Here is a 24042-nt window from a genome sequence, read left to right on the forward strand (position 1 = left end):
GAGGAAATAAATCAGTTACCATTGTTAATGAGTTTCATCACATTTACGTAAATAATGTTTATAACATAACGTATTCAACACTATGTTATTCGGTAGTCTTCCAACGTGAATGCAAAACAGTTCTTTGCGATGCGTTAAATCTTCATAGAGCAGGATTTCTAGGGAAGTTTTGAAAAATTAAAGTCCTGGAAAGTCTTTTTGCCTCCCCCAGATCCACGAGCTGCATAATTTATAGCTGAAAACTGACAAAGAGACCTCTAACATAAAGTATGCGGCCTAAAGCTTAGGATTTCCCGAACTTCTAAAGAATCTTTGAATGAGAAGACTGAGATAGAGCGAATTTTAAGCGATGGATCCAAATATGGCTGCCAACAATACAAATTACCGTGAACCCTATGGGCGGGACTAATTACACATCGCCCTTCAATAGAAATTGCTTTCCGTATTTATGGGGCAATAGAAAATTCTTCAGTGTTGAATGCGCTCGTTACAAAACGATGAATAAAACTCAAAGGCTTTGAGAATAAAAAAAAATCCGCTCCAGTTTGATGTAAATAAACTCAAAATGAGTTGCCTTCATGCACAATGGAGCTACAAATATTTAAATATTTTGTGAATTATTGTACATCCCAAAGAATTATATTGGGAAATTTCTGTAATACCAAGACAATATTGGAATAATGGTCTGAAAGCGAGCGGTATTTACAGCCGAAAGGCGATAGTTAAACAATGTGAAAGCTCATATTAGCATAGATACACTTGTGGATGCGGCAATTAGAGTGGATCCACCCTTGTGAATCAGTCGGCGAAGATCCACACATTTAGGATGAATTACATAGCAAAGCTTCTAAAACGATATGAAACTGAATATCCAAATGATAAAAATATCCCAATTCCAATGATGTTTATTTCCAAACCCTTGAGTGTATTTTTGATTTCAAAGTCTTTCCAGTTCAAACGGTAAAGTGTACTATTTTCAGAATTTAGAGGAGTCTTTAAGAATTTCCAGGATTTACGTACTTGCCAAAACCAAAATTTCTAGTTTTTCTGAATTACTCTTCCACTCCGGGACAGAGAAACACTTGTAGCAGACTTTTTCCAGATTTATCAGAAATATTTTCTAATTTCGTTTTTGTTCGACGACTGTCATTAACTTTTTTCATAAAACTCTGCCAGTTCTAAAGGCAGAAAAGCTTTCGGCCAAATCTCCAAGACTTTCTGGAGCTTCTAAGAATTTCCAGATTTTTTAAAGTTGTATTCCTAATCGGTTCGTTTCAAAAATGTTCTACGAACATTTTTACCAAAACACGGACATTTTTTTATACTCCATCTGACCCTGCTAATTCTTAAAACGTCTTCAAAGTAACTTTGTGCATTATTTTCTGGATTATCTTATTACGGACTTTCACTAATTTGATTAACAAACGTATAAAACTGCTAGTTTTATACGTTTATTTGACGATTTAAAAGGGAGCAACATAGGAATCGTGAAAATGCCGATGTGAACGGAGAAATAAAAAATGAACTATTAGGAAATGAAAACCACAAAATAAAAACAATGCTTTTCTCTTTCCATAATAAGACCTTTATATATGGTAACCTGACCTCAAAAATTCACAGCAATCGATATAGCTGGGATCTCGCTCAGTTACATCATCAATCTAATATGAAGGAGATCCCCTAATCAGAAGCGTCAATAAACTTGGAAATAAACCTTTTGGTTTTTTGATTGGGCCTGACCTTGACCAGACCCAGTCTCCAAACCCAACATTAAGTGACGTAATTCGCATAATATTGGCATTAAGCATTCACCATGCTGAATTATTTGATATAATTTTTTTTAGTATTAAGATTTATTGTTAAGGTACATTTATGCAAAGGCGCGTTGATCATCAATAAAAGGAAAACAAAGTTTTATGTAACTCCAAGAATGTTACTGGAGCTAAGGGTTAAATAATTCGAAGCTGCCAACAATCCACTAAACTCAAAATTTTTCATTTTTTTTTTGACAATAACGTCTTAGTACAATTGCAAACTATTTACACTTAAAATTAACTGAGTATAACATTCATAATTTATTAAGGGCACGAACGACCACCCTTGTGTTAACGTTTCGGTGACACATCTGTGACCTTCAGAACCCAGAAAAAACTTATTAAAAAAAACGAAAATTAACACAACTAGAGCACATGAAATATCCTTCCATTTTATTTTTCAATTATCATAGACTTGTTAGTCGACCTATGGAATTCTTCATTAATAATGCAATTTTGATGTTCGTTATTTCTCTGTTTTTTTGTTTCTACTCTAAAAACTAGAGGGGGAAAATTAACAAAATAATTAAAGAACACAAAACTTGCATTAAAATTAGTAACTTTCATAAGTAAAATATAAGCAGTCTGTGATAATAGCCATAGAGAGAAACGAGTGATGTTTGGATTGTTACAAAGAGACCATGCAGGTCACTCAAGGAAGTCGAGAAATATTTAATGTTTCAGATATTTTACATACACCTGGCTTCAGATTTGTCCACAGTTATAGACAACAGGAGTTCTCGTCGGAGCCCTTAATAAGGGATAAATATTATTCCCATTTGGTTTTAGCCGAGGACGGTGTGCAAAACCCCTGCTGTAACAACCCTTATCTGTGCCTAACGCGTTATTCCCAAACAAAATAATTAAAAAAAATCAACAATCCGCCTCACACGTATGTAACACATTAAGCAGAAAGTCACGTACGCTACATGAAACATAAACTACATTCGAAATTTGCAATGGTTTTTCAAATGGAAAAAGTGATAATGAGCACGGCTCCGAGTATCTCAAAACACATAATTGAAGGCCATGGTTGCAGCTATGTGTCGGTCTATATAAGCACAACAATGTAAATTTAGCCAAACCAGCCGGGCACCTTATTCACATTTCCCCCTCACCATTCAAGGGGTCAAATTATTGTTCAGATTTTTTTTGGTTCGTCAGTTCCCCACTAAGAGTGTCAAGACACAACTTCCAAACACAAACGCGAAAAACTCAATAGTTTATTCATGATAAATTGATCATTTAACACTTACAAAAATAATTAGGGGACGCAATGTAATTCTCAAGGAGCTTGATCTGTTTACTAATATACCGCAATATGCACGATGGATTCAAGGGGACACGAGTTTCACTGAAATATCTCGTTCTTCAGCGGTTTTGGTTGGCTTCCAGGTCGTAGTATAGCGGCGTTGCCGCACTTCGCACGCGTAGTAGCCCCTAAAATTGGGATGCAGACAAAGGGGTCGACCGATCTCATGACGAGGGCGGAACGTTTCATGTAAACACTACAATGACTCCGGGGGAATTAAAAGGGAAAGTTGGAGGTTATTTAACAGTTTAAATCCAGACCTCCCGAAACGAGTTAGTGGCTCTAAAACGAAGAAAGTACCTCGATAATGACGAACACTAGGGTAGGAACGCTCCGATTGGAAAATTAAAAAAATGAAGAAATTGATCGCAAGAAGAGCATCCTAGAGATTATAGCTCAAAAAAGCTGCAACATTGTATGTCGCCGATGATAAATAGTGGAAATCTGCAGATTCGTGCTTTTCTGCGGTGAAACCTTTCTTTTCTACCTCTATTTTGCACTTATGATGTTTCATATCCAAAAATTTAGATTTTCAGTTCAATGGAGAAGCTTTGATGTCCTTTTAATTTTTTCCGCATCTTTCACCGTTATCTAGTTGCAAAAAAAATCTTTAGATATGTACATTCCTGAATCTGTCGGGCGCAGGAAGTACAAATGATTATTTACTTTATAAGCTTCTGAGTTTTTGATTGTGAAGGAGAGAATAATAGGGAAAAAGTACCGATTTGTTAAGTTTCATTTTATACACATTCCAAAAATTTCGAAAAACATACGTATGTAGATGCATTTTTGGTGGAACTGTTGCAATTTTTAAACTCTTTCCCTAGTTGATTATGAAGAACAAGTCCTTTGCTCCGTTACTTCTAAAACACCTTGTATTATAACATTTACTACACTATTGTTAAAACTCTTATAAATGAGAGATACAAAGCATAAGGCCAAAGGCGTATTTCCATCTTTCTAAGTCGACATAAACGACGTTTTTGAATACCCTTTTATTTTTTTTCGACTTTTTTGTTGTGACTTAAATGACATAATTGAATACGTATGGGAAAATTTATTAGATAATGGGAAAAAATCGTTGTTAATGACGACGTATTTGTACGCCATATGTTAGCAACTGCTAAACACTTATTGAGAATTTTAAAAAGTAGAAAATTCGAAGATTTTATTGCCCAAAATCCAATCTGTTTAGATTTGAAAAGTAAGGAAAACTGTGGAAAACATTCCGTTCGAAACAGAATTATTAAGTCGATGGTAATATTATGAGACTAAGCCCGTGAAACATCAGAAACCAACCATTGCGTGATCTCTACTATAACGATTATATATCAATTAACCGACTAGATTGTAGGTTGCCACGGCGAGTAAATAATTTTTTTGAAAATATTTAAAAATAAATTCTAGTAGATATTAAAAAAAGAAGAAAAAATGAGTTAACACGAAAATTTCTGAATTATCTCACTAAAACCTATCCTTCATTATTACTTCTGTGACATCAGATCGATTCTAAAATCTCCAAACTTTTACATAATATACGCTTATTTTCATATCGTTGTTTTCCAAACCCTGAAGAGTCTTATTTGAAATTGTCTAGACGAGTTCCGGCTCATTTACAAATCAAACTTCCGAGGTACTACACTAATAGAAACTTTAATTTGGAGAATTGACTGTGATTTGTAAGCAAAACAACAATTGTAGTTGTTCCAGAATTAGTTGCACATTTTGAACTTTTGTTCAAAACAAAAAGTTTCAGCAATCCCATAACCCGATTAAAGGGCGTATTATGCCATTTTGTTGCCAAAAGAAAATCGTTAATTTGCGTCGTTACAGAATACAACTGGACACATTTTCATGAAATTGCGCCTTTAGCACACATCAGTTATTTATTGTTGGATTAAAATATTCACTGGTTGCGTGATGAAGTCCAATTTGGGTTGGAAATGTGGAAAATGTATTTAAATGTCGGTAAACAACAAATACCCATCATCCAAAATAACCCCTAATTAATAGGTGCAAAAATTAAGTGTTAATTACATTTTTTGATAAAGTGGCTTCAAAATAGTTGGGAACCACCGCTTAAAGTTTAAGAATTTTTTTTTTACATCAAACCTACTAAAACCCAACGCAATTCGAACGGAAAAAATTGAGAAAACGATAAAAGCGAGACTTTCACGAGTTTATATTGATCCTCTTTCCTCTGCATAATTCGTTGGCATTCACTGCATCTAAAAACTGACAAATTATTGAAAATTCCATCTAAGGAAGCTTTAGACAGATTTCACAACATTTCACATTCTAAGTATAACACGTAGCATAGATAAAGTTCCATATTTCTAGGAATTTTGTTTTCTGTCGTTATCGAGGCATTTTCCTTCTTAGATCAAAGATATGTAGTTCACGTTATTTCACGGCACACTTACGATTTTTTCAAAGCTAAAAAATCTCGTAAACAGTAAAATCTACTAATTTAATTAAATGGAGATAAACTTTTCCCATTTCTCAACAAGAAACCGATGATTACTGCCCGACTTCATGTATCTGATATATTTATGAAATGCCATTTCCACATCCTTGATTTTAAATTATCTCTCGACACGTAATATAAAAGTTATTTAATATTGTAATCATACTGAACGAAATGTTCATTAGAGTTCCTTGAAATTTTCTCCAAGTTTCCCATGAAACAGGTACAGACACCCATTAATTTAACAAATAATAATTTGCTGGCCTTATGATCGATCATAGAATTGTCTAACCAGTTGTTAAGTACTAACACACATTCATTCAATATCCATTAAAAATTTGTTGCTTTGGAAATTTATTAAATCGACATGTGAGGGTGCAGTTGTTCAGAGGAGGTACTGAAAATTCTGGCGGTATAGGGTGTAAGAGTAGGAGTAGCGTAAAAGAGAATTCCCGTCCCCAATCATGGAGTTCAATTTCACTCAATTTCGTTAATATTTTTTCTTTATTCCAAATGTCTAACGTCTAAAAAAAAGTTTAAAGCGATAAAGCTGGGACGAGATCTGACCTTAACCGTCTATAAATTTCAACAAATTGGTAAATCCGTTAAAAACAAGCTACGCGCCACTCGTTTTTTCTATTCGCTTTTAACGTCCCAAATCTCATTTAAAAGTGATCAAATTTTCAAGATAAACTATAAGAAATCAGTGGCGTTTAACGCAAAAATTTGGCGCATCTATAAATCTCAATAATAATGAATTCGTAAATTTATTTGGAGACAAGTTAAGCGCTACTGAGTAAAATTAAAAATTTTATATACATATCTGAAAGCTCTTTTCCTGCGCTTTTCAAAAAAAAGTAAAATTAATTTTTTCTACCTTATTTCTTCTATCTGCGAGAATCCCGTAAAATAGATCATTGTTTATGAAAAAATGTCTTTACCCTTCATACTAACGGGGTCCCCGCTTACGCGTAGAACTTAATTTGAAACACACTGTATTTCATATGCAGATATAGAAATTTCCTCTATTGCATATTTAAACTTTGAGATTAAAAATATTTTAAAACAGGAAATTTAACCGTATGAGTATTTTAAAAGTCGCTCAATACATTTTACAATGCGATGGATATAATCTCAAACGAGCTTTAGGCCTCCTCGTATCTATAAACTTCCCCTCAAATCGACGCATCGGCAACACCGCGCCCCCCAAAACTGCCTGCGCAGCTATGCACAGGGGTCCGGGGGCAGGTTCCCATTCTTCCGGCTCTGCGGAAGGGTCAGTGGGACACAACTGGTTGGCCTTGAAATATATAACTGAACCGAAAAGTGAAATGGGACGCAATTTGCGTGGTGCATGTTGCATATGCATGCTTTTGTACCGGTGCGAACGTGTTTTGCATCCCCGAAAACAGGCTCGTTCAATGCGTCAAGCCGCTCGAATACTATTCAGACCCTCATTCGAGGGATGATTATGAGAAAGTTAAATTACTAGCTGCAAAATTTCTGTTTGTATCATTGAAAACGGCAAATTGTAGAACTAAAATATACAGGAGGTTAGAAAAACGGAGGCGCGTCCGTTCATCGTAGCTTTAATGCAATTCGCATAATACCATCTTTCCTTTTTGAAGCCCCTGGTTCGATATTTCGACAGTGCCAGAGGTGAAAGGGTAATAGTTTTTTTTTAATAACATTTTCGGAAAATGTCAATTTATTCTTGCTGGTAATATTCTCTAATTTTTTGGTGATTGAAGTCCCGCCTCAATACGCCACTCTTTTTGAACCAAAAATTCCAATTTCTCTATAAAGTAGAGAAGAAATAAGAATAGTACTGACCAGGAAACTTATTGATGACTTTTTCCTTGCAGTTATATATTTAACAATCATGTTTGAACATGTCTAGGACGCACCCAATGAGCACTTCGACATCGGTGTTGGAACGCTGCTTAATAATCAATCATTTCAAATTGCCCCGAATTCATCCCATGATATTTAAATCCACGTGTTACTCAAACGAATCATTTTAATCACACCTACATATCTCCTAAAATTTATCCGTGGGGAAAAATGCGAAAATGTCTTCCATTTCCCGAAACTCATAATGGTAAACTGAGAACGATAAAAAAGCTGAGACTAAAATTTCCCATTACGGCACTTCTTGAGGTCATTTCAGATATTACTTCTCGACCTTGAAGAAGATCATGTCTTCCGGTTTGTTAATGACGACACTTATGTACATCTACAGAGCCATCGTCATTAACAACAATATTCTCGTGAAGGACACGACACAATCCAATCCGCAATGCGTCCGAGGTATCGTAAATTAGTACATCCACGTGCCAAATTTTGCTATCGGTTCGGTGCCCTAATTTTAATGTACTGTTTTAATCCTGGCAGCTGACAGTGAACTTTCATAAAAGTATGAGATTTTCACAACAAAGGCTGAAAGAGACCGTTTTCATAGACAAAGAGAATTTTTTTTCATGGGAAATTCAAATCGAACCATGTGGGTGTTAAAACTCGAACAACACGAGATAATTTGCTACAATAATCATTCCTGGCTGGTGCGAGGACGGAATACTAAGTATTCACCGCAAAGATCATCATGTATGTGGGTCAGAACCATATCGTGTTCTTTAATGGGAGAACTGATTGCCTTACTTTCATTTTTAGTCGAAATCCCAGTTTATACGTCGCGTATTGTAATCTTTCAGCTTGCGAAATTTCTTGGAGCAAAAATCAGATTTCGATAATGTTTTTAAGCGACGTTCCAGATGGAAAAGTTACTTTAAAAATAAGGAAAAAGGAAGACAGCGACCAAGTAAACTTTTGCAATTCTGTTCATATCTGAAATGCCAGAAATAGAACCATCGTACTCGCTTGATACGTTTAAACATTTCAGGAGAATTGCAAAAATAATCTGTGAATTTCGAGGAAAGCATTGATGCGAATCACAAAATGTACTCTAGTTGATTTTAGTGGAGATCTTTAAATTGGTATTAGCAAGGAAATGTCAAAGGTCAACCTCTTCTATATTTGAGAATGTGTTTTACACCAATGGGGGAACGAAGAAAAACGGCACTGAAGATGCCTCCTGAACCGCACCGAAAAATTGTTCAGTTTTGCCTAGATAGTTATTCATTCGAGAGAGCTTGAGAAACTGCGACTGTTCTAATCCTTACATTAGTGAAACTCTCTCAAATGCCGTCATCAATAATGAAACTAATTAAGCTGACCTACTAGAATAGCATCCATCGACATTGGTAACAGTTTCATTTAAATAATAAACGAATTTGTTTATCTGTCTGAATAAAACGAAAATAACTGATTAGATTAGTCCATATTTGAAATATCCGAATCCGCATATTATCTTAAAAATATTAAATAAATAAGAAATTTTCGATTTGGTGGGGAGCGATCCAATTCAAATATCACAGATTGTGGAGTTGAAAACAAGTTTTAAATGGAATTGAATAGACGCATTGAACACCAAATTGAAGAAAGGGATAATTAATTCCATTAGAGCTCAATGTAGAGAACAAAGCTCAATCATTTGTGAATGAAATTATCAGATTCTTTATCACTTTCTCTTGGAGGAAATGAAATTTGCACCAATTTTCCTTTGCACACAAATAATTTCATTATTATATAGCTTCTCCCATGATTCGCTCCGCCATTGAACTTTTAATCGCGTTTTCCACTGGCCGCACTAGGACGGTGGGAAAGTATCTCTATCATAAGTTAAAGGTAATATAAGATTAATGATACTTTTTCATTGCCCTGGAGCATTCAGTGAGAAACACTTTTAGATCTATTAACAATTAAATTTTATTTCGCATGGTTTTGTGTTACAGAAAGTGTTTTGGATTTGTAAATGGATGCAGGTTCAAAGGTGGAAGATACTACATATAAAAGAAAAAACTCCGTTAATGCTATAACAGATTATCCTTAAAAATAACTTCACAATTGACGGTGGTGCGTAAACGTGATTGAGTTGTGTAAACGTTCATTAACTAATATGCTATTTAGGATCATTGAATGTCTGTCTAACAGATTAATTCAGACGTGCCTTTGATATTGTAACGTATAGTTAGTTTTTTTAAAGAGTATCTCTTATTTTTATGTCACCCATCCTCCTGTTCTCCGAGTATTAACTTTCCAGGCTTAAGTAGGATCGATACAATATTTCCTGTTTTATTGAATTTCTAGGTGACTGACTTTTAGAATTATGAAATGTCCGGTTAAGAAACAATGTATATTGGACCAGTAAATAACCGGAATTTTTCAAGCAACTTTAAACAATGGAAAATATATTTCACTTGTCCATACTATGATTGTTTACCGGACATATTGACTCATCAGTTTTATATGTCAAAAGAGTCAATTGTCACTGTTATTTACGTCATATATGCTACGCATTTTGTCATTATTAAAATTAACACTAAAATTCAAAAATATTCAACCAAATCCAATACAATTTGTTCGCCATGGTCAAGTATTTTTATCATAATTGAGCAATCCAAAAATACTTTAAAAAAAAATAGAAAGATTATCTAGTATGTATTATCAATCTGCTAACCTCTTGTTCCACTGTGCAATTTCATGAATAATTCACACGCGGATTTGCACAAAATACGTATATAGTCATCGATATTTCCAATTCAGATACAAAATTGTTAACAAAGGTGACAAAATGACGATAAATCACGTGAAAACTGCTTCTTTAATTCAGAGGGAAAGTGTTTTTCCCCAGAGATTTTAGATACATTCGGATGGGAACTTTACAATTTTACTTTCTTTAAATTTTTATTAACTTATAAGAAAAATAACGACACGCAGCGAAAGAAAGGCTGAGAATGTGAATTTTGACAAGATGGCGAAAATTACCATTTTGTCACTAGTTCTAAAACAAAAAACAAACGAAAATTTTTGACGTTTTAACTAGAATATATAAATATATATAGCCTTCAAAAAATACAGCTAGTCTGCTCTATAATTTTTTTCTCAATCTCCTATAGTCACCGAGATTTCTTATGTAAACAACGAAATTTGCGCTCCCTGTATATAGTAAACTATTTATCCCATGAAGTTGATAAAAGACAAGTCTGACTTTATTGTAAGTTTTTTTTTTATTTCAGAAATTTTAATCAGAATGACAGAGGCTATTTCACGTAACGACTAAATAACAGTAACACTCGTTATTAGAAAATCGTAGATTTAAAGGGGCCATGAGATTGTCAGAGGAACTCGTGTGCTACCCACATAAACCCCCCAAACAAACGACAATAACACGCCGAAACTTGTTCAAAACAAAATCAAAAAGACCGTTTTAGACTCTCTTCCCACTTTAATATTGGGCCACGTGGTTGCAACTAGGATTAGTTCCGGTCGAGGAAATTGATTGCAAAGGCCGGCTGGATTGATTTATTTTGAAAAAAAACACATAGTTACCAGGTATATCTTCATTTGGAAATTAAAAATTCTTTATCCGGTGGATTTAAGTGCGTAGGAAATACAGATTGGAAAAGGTCCAAAGAAGGAAACTTTTGTTCCAGGGTAAATGTTAGGGTCTAAACTAAGCATTTTGCAATTTTCTTCGAATCGTGCGTTATAATCGAAAACTATCATTTTAGTTTTAATCTCCCTAACTATTTCGCTCTTGATTGGAGTCAAACGATGACGTTAATTTGGACTTACTAAAAATAATATTTAAGACCTGTTAAGTTTCAGATTAAAAAAAAATGTCAGCTTCGGTTTTTCACGGCACATTACTCAGAACATTTAAGTTGAGGAGTATAATTCATCGTTCAAATGCTTCTTTGAGAAATACTATGCAAAAAGAAATCCAAGTCGAAAATTGGGAAAGTTCCCCTAAAATTAAGAATCAATTCACTTTACCCAATACTTCCTCGATAAAAATTATACAGAAAAAGTGAATGTTTCTAACAAAACAATAAATTCTAATACCGCAACCGTTTTCAAATATGTATTGAAAACGACAACAAAAACATATCTCAAACATGTTATGGGTGGGACGTATAACGAAACAAAACAATCTATTAATATCGACTGATTTATGGCAATAACAACTAAACATCTAGGAATACGTATAAGATAAAAGGAAAATGTAATTAAAAATTTCACTACCTACCTACCTTGTAATTAAAACATGTGCTGTTCGGTGGTTTGGTAAGACGTAAAGATTCGCATGAAGTTTACTTGAATTTGAATTTAATTCAGCATAACTTTCTTTAAAACGAAATTTCTATGGAATGAATTTTTAAAGTACCCTGAGGCGGATTTTCCATATTGCGTGGGAGAAAGTAACATTGACATATAAAAATTAGCTGACGCTTATCCATCGAGAATATAAATGCCTCAACGAAAGCTCGACTTTACTTCTTCCAGACAGTTTCTTGTTTATCCGTCAAAAATATATATTATAAACCCCCAACGGGTCCCACGCAAATAACAGCAAGGCTTTCCAAAAGACCTCAGAACGAAGTCGCTAGCAGAATTTCTTACCTTATTGCCTTTTTATTGGACTCTATTATTCGACACTGTTTGCGCGAAAATTATTTTTCAATTTCAACTTTAGAAAAAAATACGCCTGTTTACGACAAGAAATCATCAAATTAAGCTGCCGTTTGCAAAGATCAAAGGGCCAGCAGGATAATATTTATCAGAGGACTATTAATTTTAAAGGAAAAATTGTGTTGAAGTTAAAAGTTAATATATTGATATCGAACGATAACTAATAAATCGTAACATTTAATAATACGATAGTCCTCCATCTAACCCCCCATTGTTACAGAGCAGATATTTACCAAAACATGCTTTAATAAGATACAGGATGGGTAAAAGGATAATCCGCTATCAGAAGCGATAAGTCATTACTAAACACCTGCCATCTCATTAACTTTATAGGTCACACGCTTGTTATTTGTTTAACAAAACGAAACGTTCTTTTAAGTGTGTAACTAAGGTCCAGTAATTTTGTCCTGAATGTAAATAAACAAAATAACTAACGTTCCATTTTTTTAATTTTGCGAGTGTTGGAAATAGCTGAGCTCGGCTAATGTGAGTTATTGAATGACTAAACTAGTTTTATCTGGTTCGCTTGGCATAATAGCTGTTGGTCCTATATATACAAAATAAAGGACGAGAACTTATACGTAGGTGTGTATCATCATCAGGAAAGTCCACTTGCTAAAAAATCAGCATGGTGAAATATGCATTCGTCCATTTGTTTAAACCTTTCTCAAATGAATTCAATTACCACCTGCAATGTGGCAGCATTGAAACCATATCTCACACATATATGGACATATGGTTAGGCCTTCTGAACATATTACACATCTCCAAGGATTTACGCGAATTCAGTTCATAAAAGCTACGTCGATTACACAGGACTACGTGCCAGTCGAGCCTCCTTTCTCTCCTTCTTAAATCTATACCCCAATGGGTTTATCTGACGCACAGTGTTGTCAAGTCAGATACTATTATACATAATAGTTAAACGAACGATTTTCAGTTTCATCATATTCGTGTTAGCTCTAAGAAAGGTACATTATAGAACAAATGTTCTTACGTACTGTGGTAAACAAAGTCAAGCGTCCCAGATGGAATGCGAAACATCACCAGCAATTTTTTTAAAGTAAGGGAATATTAGATATGGTGCCGCCATCTATATATGAGCACGTCGACATGAAACAAATCAATATAGGTTTCTATAACGACTTGAATGGCAAATACCCGACTTGTATCATGTGAGATGTGCGAATTATTTTCTGGTGCGTAATCAAGCAATTCTGATTTAAATAGCAAAGTTATTATTAAGAGTACTTACCGAAATGTTGGTTGGCTTTCTGGAATAAAAAAAAATCAAGCATTAGAAATAGAGAAAAAGTTATAACGAATTTCAATATATTTCCGCTTAAAAGAAACACGAAAGAACTAGCGGCGGGGTTTGTACACAATTATTATTGCTCTTTGATTTCCAATTCTGCTCTCACAACATTAGAATTAGTATGACCACTATGCGCAATTATTAAAAGCACATGGCAAATGTTGATGAAACACAATCAAACGACACCTGTCCGATGTTATCCTAAGCTTTATCATATGATTCGGCCGTCTCGTTTCTATCCTTTTTTAAGGTTGGTTTGCTGGATGGCTTCTAATTTACAAGGGACAGCAACTTTAAACGTTTCCCTCGCTATTTTATGGCTTAATATCGCAGTTGACGTGTTTGCAGTCTATGTGCAATTTCGTTTACAAAATCGCTTAATGGGCTTATTACTTTCAAATGATCTCCATAATCTATAAATTTTTACTTGCGAAATTTGTGAATACCTCAAAATCTGACAAATTACGTTCTTCCGATACTTTTTTTTTAAACTAAAATAAATGGCAAAATTGGACCACCCTATACAGACTCTTCCAGTTAAATCCAAAGGAAGCTGTCCATTAAGCCCCACATCGAAAACAAAGCCAATAATAACGATTAATTACCTAATCAGATCCAGCGTGACAATCTAACACTGGCCTTGCAGAATTAGACCATCAAACAACCTGATTACCGCTTTAATGCTGCAAGTGACTAACTTTAAAGCTAATTATTAATTTCGCAATTATACAATTTTATAATCACAGAATGTTTTAAAAATTGTTATTGTTTTTACATACCAAGTCACCTATAAGACTCTCAGTGCTGCCCTGAACCGATGCAGCAGCACTGAAGTGCCTAATTCCAGAAGCTTCAAGACTTCGAAGATCTAACGAATAGCTTCTAGGCTTTTGAAATGGCACATCGTAGCTGTTTTTGCTTTTCATCCAACGAAAATATGCAGACATGGTTTTCGGATTTTTGCCACTAGCACAATATTTATCACGCACAACACTTCATCTCTTTTGCATCTGAACTTATACATCACAATTAACTTTTACGTCATCCTACAAGTAACAAGTTTAAAGGGATAATATTCGTAGATAAGGTCAAGATAATAGATAATTAGATGTTCGTAACGTAATACCATACATATTCCTAATCTAGACAATTAGATCCTATTTTAATCCCGTTGGTAATATAATCGATTTGTTACCGGATTTTTTTGTTAAAGAAACATTGCAATTTCTCAGTTAAATGCAACTTTATTTGCTCATTACATGGCCATTGCCTGTATTCAAATGCACTAAGGTGGTATGTGAATATCTCAATGGACACATTTTTATGCATAATCAGATAAAGCATTGTTTTAAATAGGCCATGGTCCAACCTCATTTATTTATTGCATTTGCTCATATTAATAGATAATAGTATACAATGAGCAACAAATTCATCAGTTTCCCACTTTGAAGAAAGAAAACTAAGATGATTGTGGATGATTTGTTTGACTTTATGAATGGTTCCATGCAATTTCGTTCTGAATAAATCCAAAACTGAGTATTAATTGAAAGTTAAAACATTAATAATCCTGTAATTTTTTGCTATGGTAAGGCGGATGATTTCATTAATAATGAAAAACCGGTGAAGAAGAAAAATATAAATTAATGAAAAAACTAAAAAATATTTTGTAAGTCTGTTTGACAATCTAACTATCCCTCCGAGAACGAGACTTTTCTTCCACTCAATTTGTGTCTACGACTATCCATATCATTTATTGGAAATTTATGTATGAACAGGTTTTACGTCTTCTGTTTTACCATTTTTCCTACCGTTTTAAAAAAAATAATTTCAAGCCAAATTAATTTAAAGACGCAATAATATTTCTTAATGAATTCTATTGAAAAACAAAGTTTCCCAATAACTATTGACTTTTATACCTACACACGCACTCAATTAATCAGTGTAATTTTAATTTACCGGCCTATTGCCTTCTATTCATCTCATTAATTTTTATACAACAGTTCAATTAATTTAACAATGACCATAATCATTATGGTTTTAATTTTAATGGGTGCCAATATGTTCTTATTAGAACAATAATTATTTTCCTATTTAATTGATGCCTAGTGAAACCACGTGAACTTCCATTGTCCATAACGGTATAGAAATGATATAATATGCTTATGATTAAGATTGGTGATGGACGTGTTTAAAGCCAGTTGACTTGAAAACTATATATATTGTGGAGGTATTATAATTTTTACTTAAAAATTGATATTTATTTAATAAATCACGAGTCTCGATTAAACAATTAGGATATTCCCATCCTTCTAAATAATTGTGAGAGCATGTGATGAAACATGACTAATGCAACAAAGTTGCAATATAAAATAATCTCCTGAGTGAATGAAAACTGACGGAAAATAATGTGAAGAAAGAAGTTTAGTTTTCTAACAATTGTTGTTAAAATGAGCACTGAAACTTAAGAATTGTTAACTCTCATCTTAGTAATTAAATATGTATCATTTTCCTCAAAATACCTTAAATCCGGAAATCAGACTAATAAACGACTACTAAAGTGTGTTGATATTTAGGAAAATTTATGGAATTTTTCATGTGCTGAACCTTAGCTCAGACCTCATCACTTTACTGCGTTTACTTTGCGTATAAAACGTCGCAATTAATTTTGGTTACCGTGTGTAGCAACTTATTACACCTAACACAAGATATTAAATTTCTTATGTTCAAAATCTCCATTTTTCGAAATTTAATTGAATTGCACTAAACATTATACCTTCCAAAACATAATTAAATGGGCATATTAAGTGACAAAGTCGAACTTAATAAATTGTTGTAATTCATCTACGTGTTTTGCTTGTTCTTCTATCAATCAGGTCAGAAAAATACCTGCGTTTAGGTTTTACCCATATCGTCAGTGCTATAAAATGCTGTTCAAAGGTAAGTTAAAGCTTTTGTATCTATTAAAATGTTTTAAATAGAGTGAAATAATTAACAAAGTTGAAGATCATTTAGTATTTAAGTATTGATTTAGATAACGCAAAGTTAAAAAAAATCTATACCTTATTTCTACATAAGTTACAGTACTTAACAAAAGAAAATTTTAAAACGAACACTCTATGTGGGACAAAAACGTGAAACTCTAAAATAAGAATGCGCATATAACACACGCAACGTAGGACATTTTCCTTAATTCTGATTAATTATTGAGCAATAACATGAGCATGTTCTACAAGGAAATGAAAAAAAGTTTGAGCAATATCGTGAGAGATTTTATATTTACACTGTTGTCAAAAAAAGAAAATAACAGTGCAAAATTCACTAGTATTAAAGTGAAATGATGAGTACATAGTTGGAAAATACGTAAAAACAATATTAAAAATCATAATTTACAAATTATGTTTTGAGCATTATTTACAGCACACCCATTAATGTTTTGATTTAAAAAAGCAAAATAAAATATTAGTTGTGCCTCAGGGCAGTTTGGACTAAATTGAATTCCAAATTGTAATTCAGTAGATATTATAATGTTTTACGTACGTATTACGTGTATGATGGGTATAATCAGTTTGGAAACGTCTTTTCAATAGTTATAATTACTTAAAATTAACCAAAAATGGCATGTTTTTCAAACTTGGGGAACTGAGATAACCCACTATAAATATAATACTGATTTAGGAGTTTGTGTGGAAGCTATTAAGTGCAAAATTATAATCAACAAAAAAAAAATTAATAAACGCAAGGTACATCAGGAACATCACAAGGTCCAGCATTAGAATTTCCTTTAAATAATCATTTAAAATCAGGTTTTCAGATTAATAACACTGTTTAAATTTTGAGAAAAAAATTGTTTTTAACAAAAACAAACGAGCTGAAAAAGCAAAAAAAGATCTGAACGTTCCTAGATTATTTAATTCCCTGTATTAGATCTAAATTAGATAGAATTAAATGTCATGTTTATGTCACATTCTGTGTTCATTGGGAACTCTGAAAGAAAAAAATTCCAATTTATTGGTAAAAATATTTGTTATCAAATATTTGCTAACAATTAATAAATCATGCTGGTCGTTATGAAACAAACGGCCCAATTGGATCAGGTCTGAAAGCACCTGAGTCATTTTTTCAACAAAATGATGATATCTATTTAATACCAAAGACACTTTATCAAAATCTAATTAAAGGCACTTATCACTTAAACCTAATTACTCTGATGACCCCTCAAACATGTGACTATGTCTGTTACAATTGTGCTTCGAAAAAAAAAACGCATTAAAATCGGTTTCACAACACAATTCACCAACTCATCAACAAACTGCAATTTGCGACCGAGTTTTTAGAAAAACTATTTAACAATCAAATTCGAATTCAAGCTCTTTATCAGAAACTCACGCGAGACCCATTTGATAAACACTGAACTACACTTTTGTAGAGGCGACGATTTGTTGTTACGATCAACTCTGCCGGTTGCAAACGTTGCATCACATTCATACAGCTGATTTTCTCGTCCCCCAGCAACTTTATTGGTTCTACGATTATAGATATAGTACTAAACGAATTACAAACCCTATCGAAAACCCTACACTTGTGGGTACCAACTGCAATTCTTCGTTTTGTTTTTATCCTTTAAATGATTGCCTATTGGACACTATTTTTTTTATAATCTTTTTAGATTGCCCACTCACTTACGTTAAACCGTACATTTTTTAATTAAAACGGGAATAAGACTGGCACTCTCTAAAGACCCAAAGAAATATGTATTATCATAACCTGTTGTTCCAATTGATTATAAGTATTTGATTCTTTAATTTTTTTAAATTAACAAAAAAACGTCGCATGTCTTGAACTCAAACGCAATAACACAACTGAACTGAGATAAAACATTATCAAAATAAAAACAGCACAAAGCCGTGTTTGTTGACCTCAGAAGATGTTCTTCCTTTACCTAGTTTATATTTATAATATACACTCATTAATTCTAGATTAGTGATTATATGGGCGGGAAGAATTTGTAGTCGTAATAGACTTTCGAATCTTACTAATGTGGGAAAGTCATGTAGATTTATGTTTTTTCTAAAATTTATCCGTGATATCTAAAAGTTATCTATGAGCCTTGGAATTTCCTACCTCATCATTACAGGTTTTCAATTCCGCGTTTTTTTCCGTGGCAACAGGAGACAAATCCTAGTCTCTGATTTCTATGCAAATTAACATTGTAGTAAAGGTAGCATGAGGTTCGTCTAATGGTACAATGGTGGTGAAACTGGGCGAAAAACTTACCTTTCGTCTCTCTTCTGGTGGCACACTAGCGTGGTTGCGGTTCCTAAATATATCCATGACTTTAGTCATTGGGCTTTTGCTGGATGAAGCGGCTGTAACAGTATGATAGTACATGTTGTCACTGTCACGTACTGGATGAGCTGAACCATCTCTGGGGCCCCTAGGACGGCCCTGGGCGAAAGCGGCATGCTGAAAATCGCTAGTTTATAGTCACTTAAATCTAGTAATAATTATTTACACAAAACTTGTTAAAAACGTGCAGAAAAACTGTTTCCAGTGTAAAATAATTCCCACAGTACAAAAAGAAAGAGTATAGACACCTAACACCTGCAGCTATAAGCAACTAACCCAAATAATTTTATTAATCAACTATTAAACACACATTATAAGGGAAGCAAAATGCAAAAGGGCTGGAAACCTACTAAAATAACTCTGAAAAAAAGACAAATAAAATGCATAAATTTTATTGTTTTAATAATAATTCGATAAACAAATTACCAGATGTTTTTAAACTATCAACACATACCTTCTCCTTTTTCTTCTTCTCCTCTTCTTTTTTCCTCTCCCTTTCCTCCTTCTTCCTCTTCTCCTCTTCACGTTTTTCTTCTTTTCTTCTATCCTCCTTACGTTCCTCCCGACGCATTATCTCTTCTTCAGATTGGAAAACTGGCTTATTTCTAAAATTTGTAAAACATTTTGACATGTAAATATTTCATTTTGATTTGATGAGAGACAAACTCACCTAAAAATGTCCATAACTTTCGTCATGGGACCTCTATTGGTGGCAGCAGTGACGGTGTGGTAATATCGTGTGTCAGAGCTATCTGGAATAACCACCGGATGCGCAGATCCATCTTTTGGGGCTTTCTGTTTGACGTGGAGGAGACCGGCATGCTTAATAAGGAAGTGTAAAGGGTAATTTTAGGCACTTTCCCCTTAACGTAAGTATATGATACCTTACGTAAGTAAGTAAGCCAACGACAGAAGGAAAAATAATCCAGTATACATTTTTTGAATTTTAATTCATAATGAACAAGTTTTTCGGAATTTAATGAGTTAGTAAAGTCCTGTAACACTCGGGAAAACTGTTGCGATGCAAAAATATTATCAATATCCGAGTAGGGAAAAGACAAACAATGCGAAAAAAAAATTGTAAGAATCGACAGAAAAAGATCATTCAAAAGTCAAAACACGAGGTTAGAACTGTTCAAATCATCCACATACAAAGTAAATCTAAAAATTATTAGAAGTCGGAGAGAGAGAAAATTATAATTCGAGTTATGCTTGGGTAAACAAAAATCACAGAAAGTGCTTTCCAAATACGTAGATCGAACTTCTAGAAGAACTTAAGACAAAGAAGATTATGTGAGCCCAAAATTAATATCTTGAGGGTAGCTTCTGCAACATTGCTAGCAAAACTTCAAAAATATCTCGAGGATGATTGAAAGTTCCTGGGAATTCTTTAATTCCTGCATTTAACCAATAGACACAAAGAATTGCATTAGCAAGAAAAACTAGTCAATTAAATGTGACCTAACATCTCTTACTCACTCATACAATAAACATGTTATTTATTTACAAAACAACTAGTATAGCACCTGTCTGAGGCAATAAAGCACCACAGTCCCCACGAATTTTCTTAGCAGCTTGCATTAAATCACTACCCTGCTTATGGTTAAATATTGCAGTCTTCACCTCTATCTACAGATAATTATGAAGCATTCTAAGCACCTCTTTCCCTTGGAAACTCATTCCACTTTACGGAACCATTAACAAAATAAACTTGTTAATTCCATCTGAAGACACTTACCAACATTGCGGCTTTCATCCCCGCCATAAAGGCACTTCCTTTTCGCTTGCTTGCGTCTGAATTTGACCGACTTCTTGTTCCCTCCTTTTTTGGACTAGCATCCTCTGATTTTCGACGTTCTGAAGAACTTGACCTAAACAAAATGTATTTCAAATATCAAATTTATGTTGTGATTACACAGTAGACACAGACTTAAGGATACTAATGCTTTTGGTAATAGTTGAGAACTTGTGAATATTGATACAGTTAGAATACACTAGAGATGATAAAAGACTGGCTTTTGACCTCAAATTATAGTAAACGTAAAAGCACATTTTCTGATACCTTGGATACCGAAATTGACACTAAATATAGTTGCAAAACGAGTTTCATTAAATCGATATTGCAAAGAATAATAAGTAAGTTTATTGCCAACAAAAACCATAACACAATGCTAATTTTTTTGTTAAATTTAATAACGCGTAATTTCAAAACACAGACATATTCTAATATGTTTTGCTACAACTTCAGGCGGCATATTTTTAGGCTGCCAATAAGCCTCACGACATTTTCTACTAACAAGAGAAAAGTCCTGTACTAAGTAGTTTAAAACGGCCTTCTTATATTCCAAAATTTAACCATTCTTTTAATTTAGAAGACTCCCGGTAATCCCGGTTTTCTTATTGGATTTTTTTTATAACTCTTCCATATTCAATGTAAAGGATTTCGATGCTAAATTACTACATCACTGTAGTAAAGATAGTCTCCCATAATATTGAACAATTTTTATATGTTTACTATATCTTCTAAGCTAGTTCTTTAGCTATGGGGCGAAAAGTGGACTAGCTTCCTCTTGGTATACCGTTGGTCAGCGGGAAGAAAACACAATAAAATAGCGTAGATATATGGCTATAGCACCTTCTCAGAGGATTTTCGAGCAATCTAGAACACAACATGCATGCTCAAAGAGAAAATCTGCGACCCTCTTGGGATTATTGGACAATGAACTGCGATGAAATCTTGCGAATTCTTAAGATCAATATGGAAGAGCTTTGTGGAATGAAAGGCTTAAGTACATTAATATGCATCAAAATAAACTGTATCGAAGATGAGAATTATACATATTTATTTTTTAGTTGACATAACATACACGTTGAAAATGTCCATCACATCGACGCAAGCGCACTTCATACCCCTTTTGCAACTTTCTTTGCTATAGAGCGATTGCTACAAATTTATGATGTACAAATGCAATTACTCTGCCAGAGACATTTTTGTTCAAATTTGGATTGAAATCAGAAAAAGTGATTTTCCAGATTTGCTGATGGGAGTCGCGGAAGCAAACTAAAATACCCTGTGGGTCTTTAAATCGGAATTAAAATTTTCCGTGAAAGAAATATCTATTATTATAGGAATTGGCAAAAAATCTGAGACCTACAACCTGGGTTTCAGAATTTCTTTTATGAATTTCATCTAACTTGTATTATTTTTTAGAAAGTATACTAGGAAGGAATGATAATGATAATTGATATCTTTATAGTTTCAATATTCGTACAAGAAAATCTCATCGAACCTTATATATGAACACCCCCTCACCTAGAGGTGGAACCACTCCGGCTTCCAGCTTGAATCTTCTCTTTCTTCCTGCAATCTCCAGGGCTTTTATCCTGTTTTTTACCCTTTGACTTGTCCTGCTTGTCCTTCTGTCCGTCCTTTGCACCCCAAGTTCCAGATCTAGGTCTAGGCAGATCCACTTCATCTCCTGAGAGTGTTGAAAGGGGCTGTGATCCCAATTCCTAAAAAAAAAAACCTACATCACATTTCGCTTTTGACAAATTGTAGAGAGTACCAATAGTGTACCTTTAAGAGCATGCTTATTTTAACTATAACGCTTTTTCCAATTCTCACTCGGAAGAACAAAGTACTAATTGGTGGACGAATAAACAATAATTCCGCTTAAACTTAAAATTCCACTCTGACTATTTGCTTGACCATTTAACAACTTTTTTTAAAACGATTTTTATGGCGAATACACAAATGGCAATAAATCTGCCATAAAGAAAGAAATAACTATTACATTTTATTAGTTTTTATTGTGGAATATGAAAATGCAAATAAAATTTGTTGAAGAGATTGAACTACTCCGCTTATACACATAGAGTTATTTGCTTTGATGAGTACCTGAAAATTCACTTTTAAAAAATGTTTGTAAAGTAAAGTTTCACATTTCATAGGCGCACATACGCCACATATCAACACTGCGTAGGACTATTTGGGTCCCGCATCCAATTTTTGATAATCTCTTGAAGTATCATCTCCCATTCTCTCATCTAAATGTTGAAACTTTTGCTCTCTTTGACTCAATTTTAGTTACATTTTGCTCCGCACGTTTCTATCACATTTATATTCATTTGTACGAACGATGACCATTCTGTCTTCATTTAGAACTCGAGGTCGGCAGAGACGAGAAGGTCTATGAGCATAAAAGCATCTACAACGTTCCGAGCAAAGGAAATAACAATGTCATTTATAGTACACACAAATTCCGATATCTAACAGTAGTGAAGATGTAAAATCAGCGGAAATCCTTGGGACTTAAAGCACAGTTCGGAGAGACCTGTCTAAAGAAAACCCAAGTGTACCAATAGCATAAAAAATGTCTGGAAGAACGAGCCCCATTCTCGCCGTCCTCGAATCAATGTATCTTTTAAGATTTCAAATGGTGTTTCCACATTGACTTTTTGTATGAGCGCCACACAATTCACGTAATATACTATTGCCAGGTACTGGTCGAGGAGACGAAGCTCATATATCGGCAAAAAAGATGAGAATTTTCGATCGGAAACGTGATCCCGCTTCACAATAATGGCCGTCCTCACACAGTCAATCTGACTAGGGAAAAGTTAGAAAAAATTCATTATCCAGTATTGGAACACACGCCCCACAGTCCAGACTTATCCCTAAGCGATTATCAGATATTTGACCCGTTGAAAGAAACACCAGAAGGAGAAAGATTCGACAATGATGTAGCTGTTGAGGCTTTCATGTTCAATTGGTTGCAAACAAGCTTCGCTTCTTTCCGCGATACCGGCATTAAAAAACTTCCAATCCGATGGAAAAAACCATTCTCGAATCAGGAGATTATGTAGAGAAATAACATATACCTTTCACTTTTAGATATTGTTCCAATACATTTTTAAGAATTAATTCCGGTTCATATTTGATTCACCCTCGTATATAAACAGTCAAAAATTGCGATGCAAAAAAAATGTATTATAACTTAAAAACAACGATTTATGTTGTTCGGTCAGGATAAAGGAGATTTTAATGAGACTATTGTTCATACAGAACTGACCTTGTACAACAAATTTCCTTGAAAAAGAAATTGCCTGCAATGATGTCAAAGCCAGATTCGTTTGATATGATGTAACTTATGCAGAACTCATATTCAGTAGTTTTTTAAGAACATAAAACTGACCA

General features: G+C 33.9%; 1 protein-coding gene across 2 annotated transcripts in view; it reads right to left on the reverse strand.

The window, feature by feature from the left end:
- The window catches only part of SNF4Agamma (SNF4/AMP-activated protein kinase gamma subunit), a 61452-nt gene that overhangs the window by 29980 nt on the left and 7430 nt on the right, over window positions 1–24042 (reverse strand). For both annotated transcript variants that reach the window (XM_066285831.1, XM_066285830.1), the window contains exons 4-9: window positions 22159–22358; window positions 20584–20716; window positions 19516–19667; window positions 19300–19450; window positions 18774–18962; window positions 13440–13458 (exon numbers count right to left, since the gene is read on the reverse strand). In XM_066285831.1, the coding sequence (XP_066141928.1) occupies window positions 13440–13458; window positions 18774–18962; window positions 19300–19450; window positions 19516–19667; window positions 20584–20716; window positions 22159–22358 (844 nt within the window). The remainder of the gene's footprint in view (window positions 1–13439; window positions 13459–18773; window positions 18963–19299; window positions 19451–19515; window positions 19668–20583; window positions 20717–22158; window positions 22359–24042) is intronic.

The sequence above is a fragment of the Euwallacea fornicatus genome, chromosome 9, assembly GCF_040115645.1.
Source record: "Euwallacea fornicatus isolate EFF26 chromosome 9, ASM4011564v1, whole genome shotgun sequence".
Classification (NCBI taxonomy): Eukaryota; Metazoa; Arthropoda; class Insecta; order Coleoptera; family Curculionidae; genus Euwallacea; species Euwallacea fornicatus.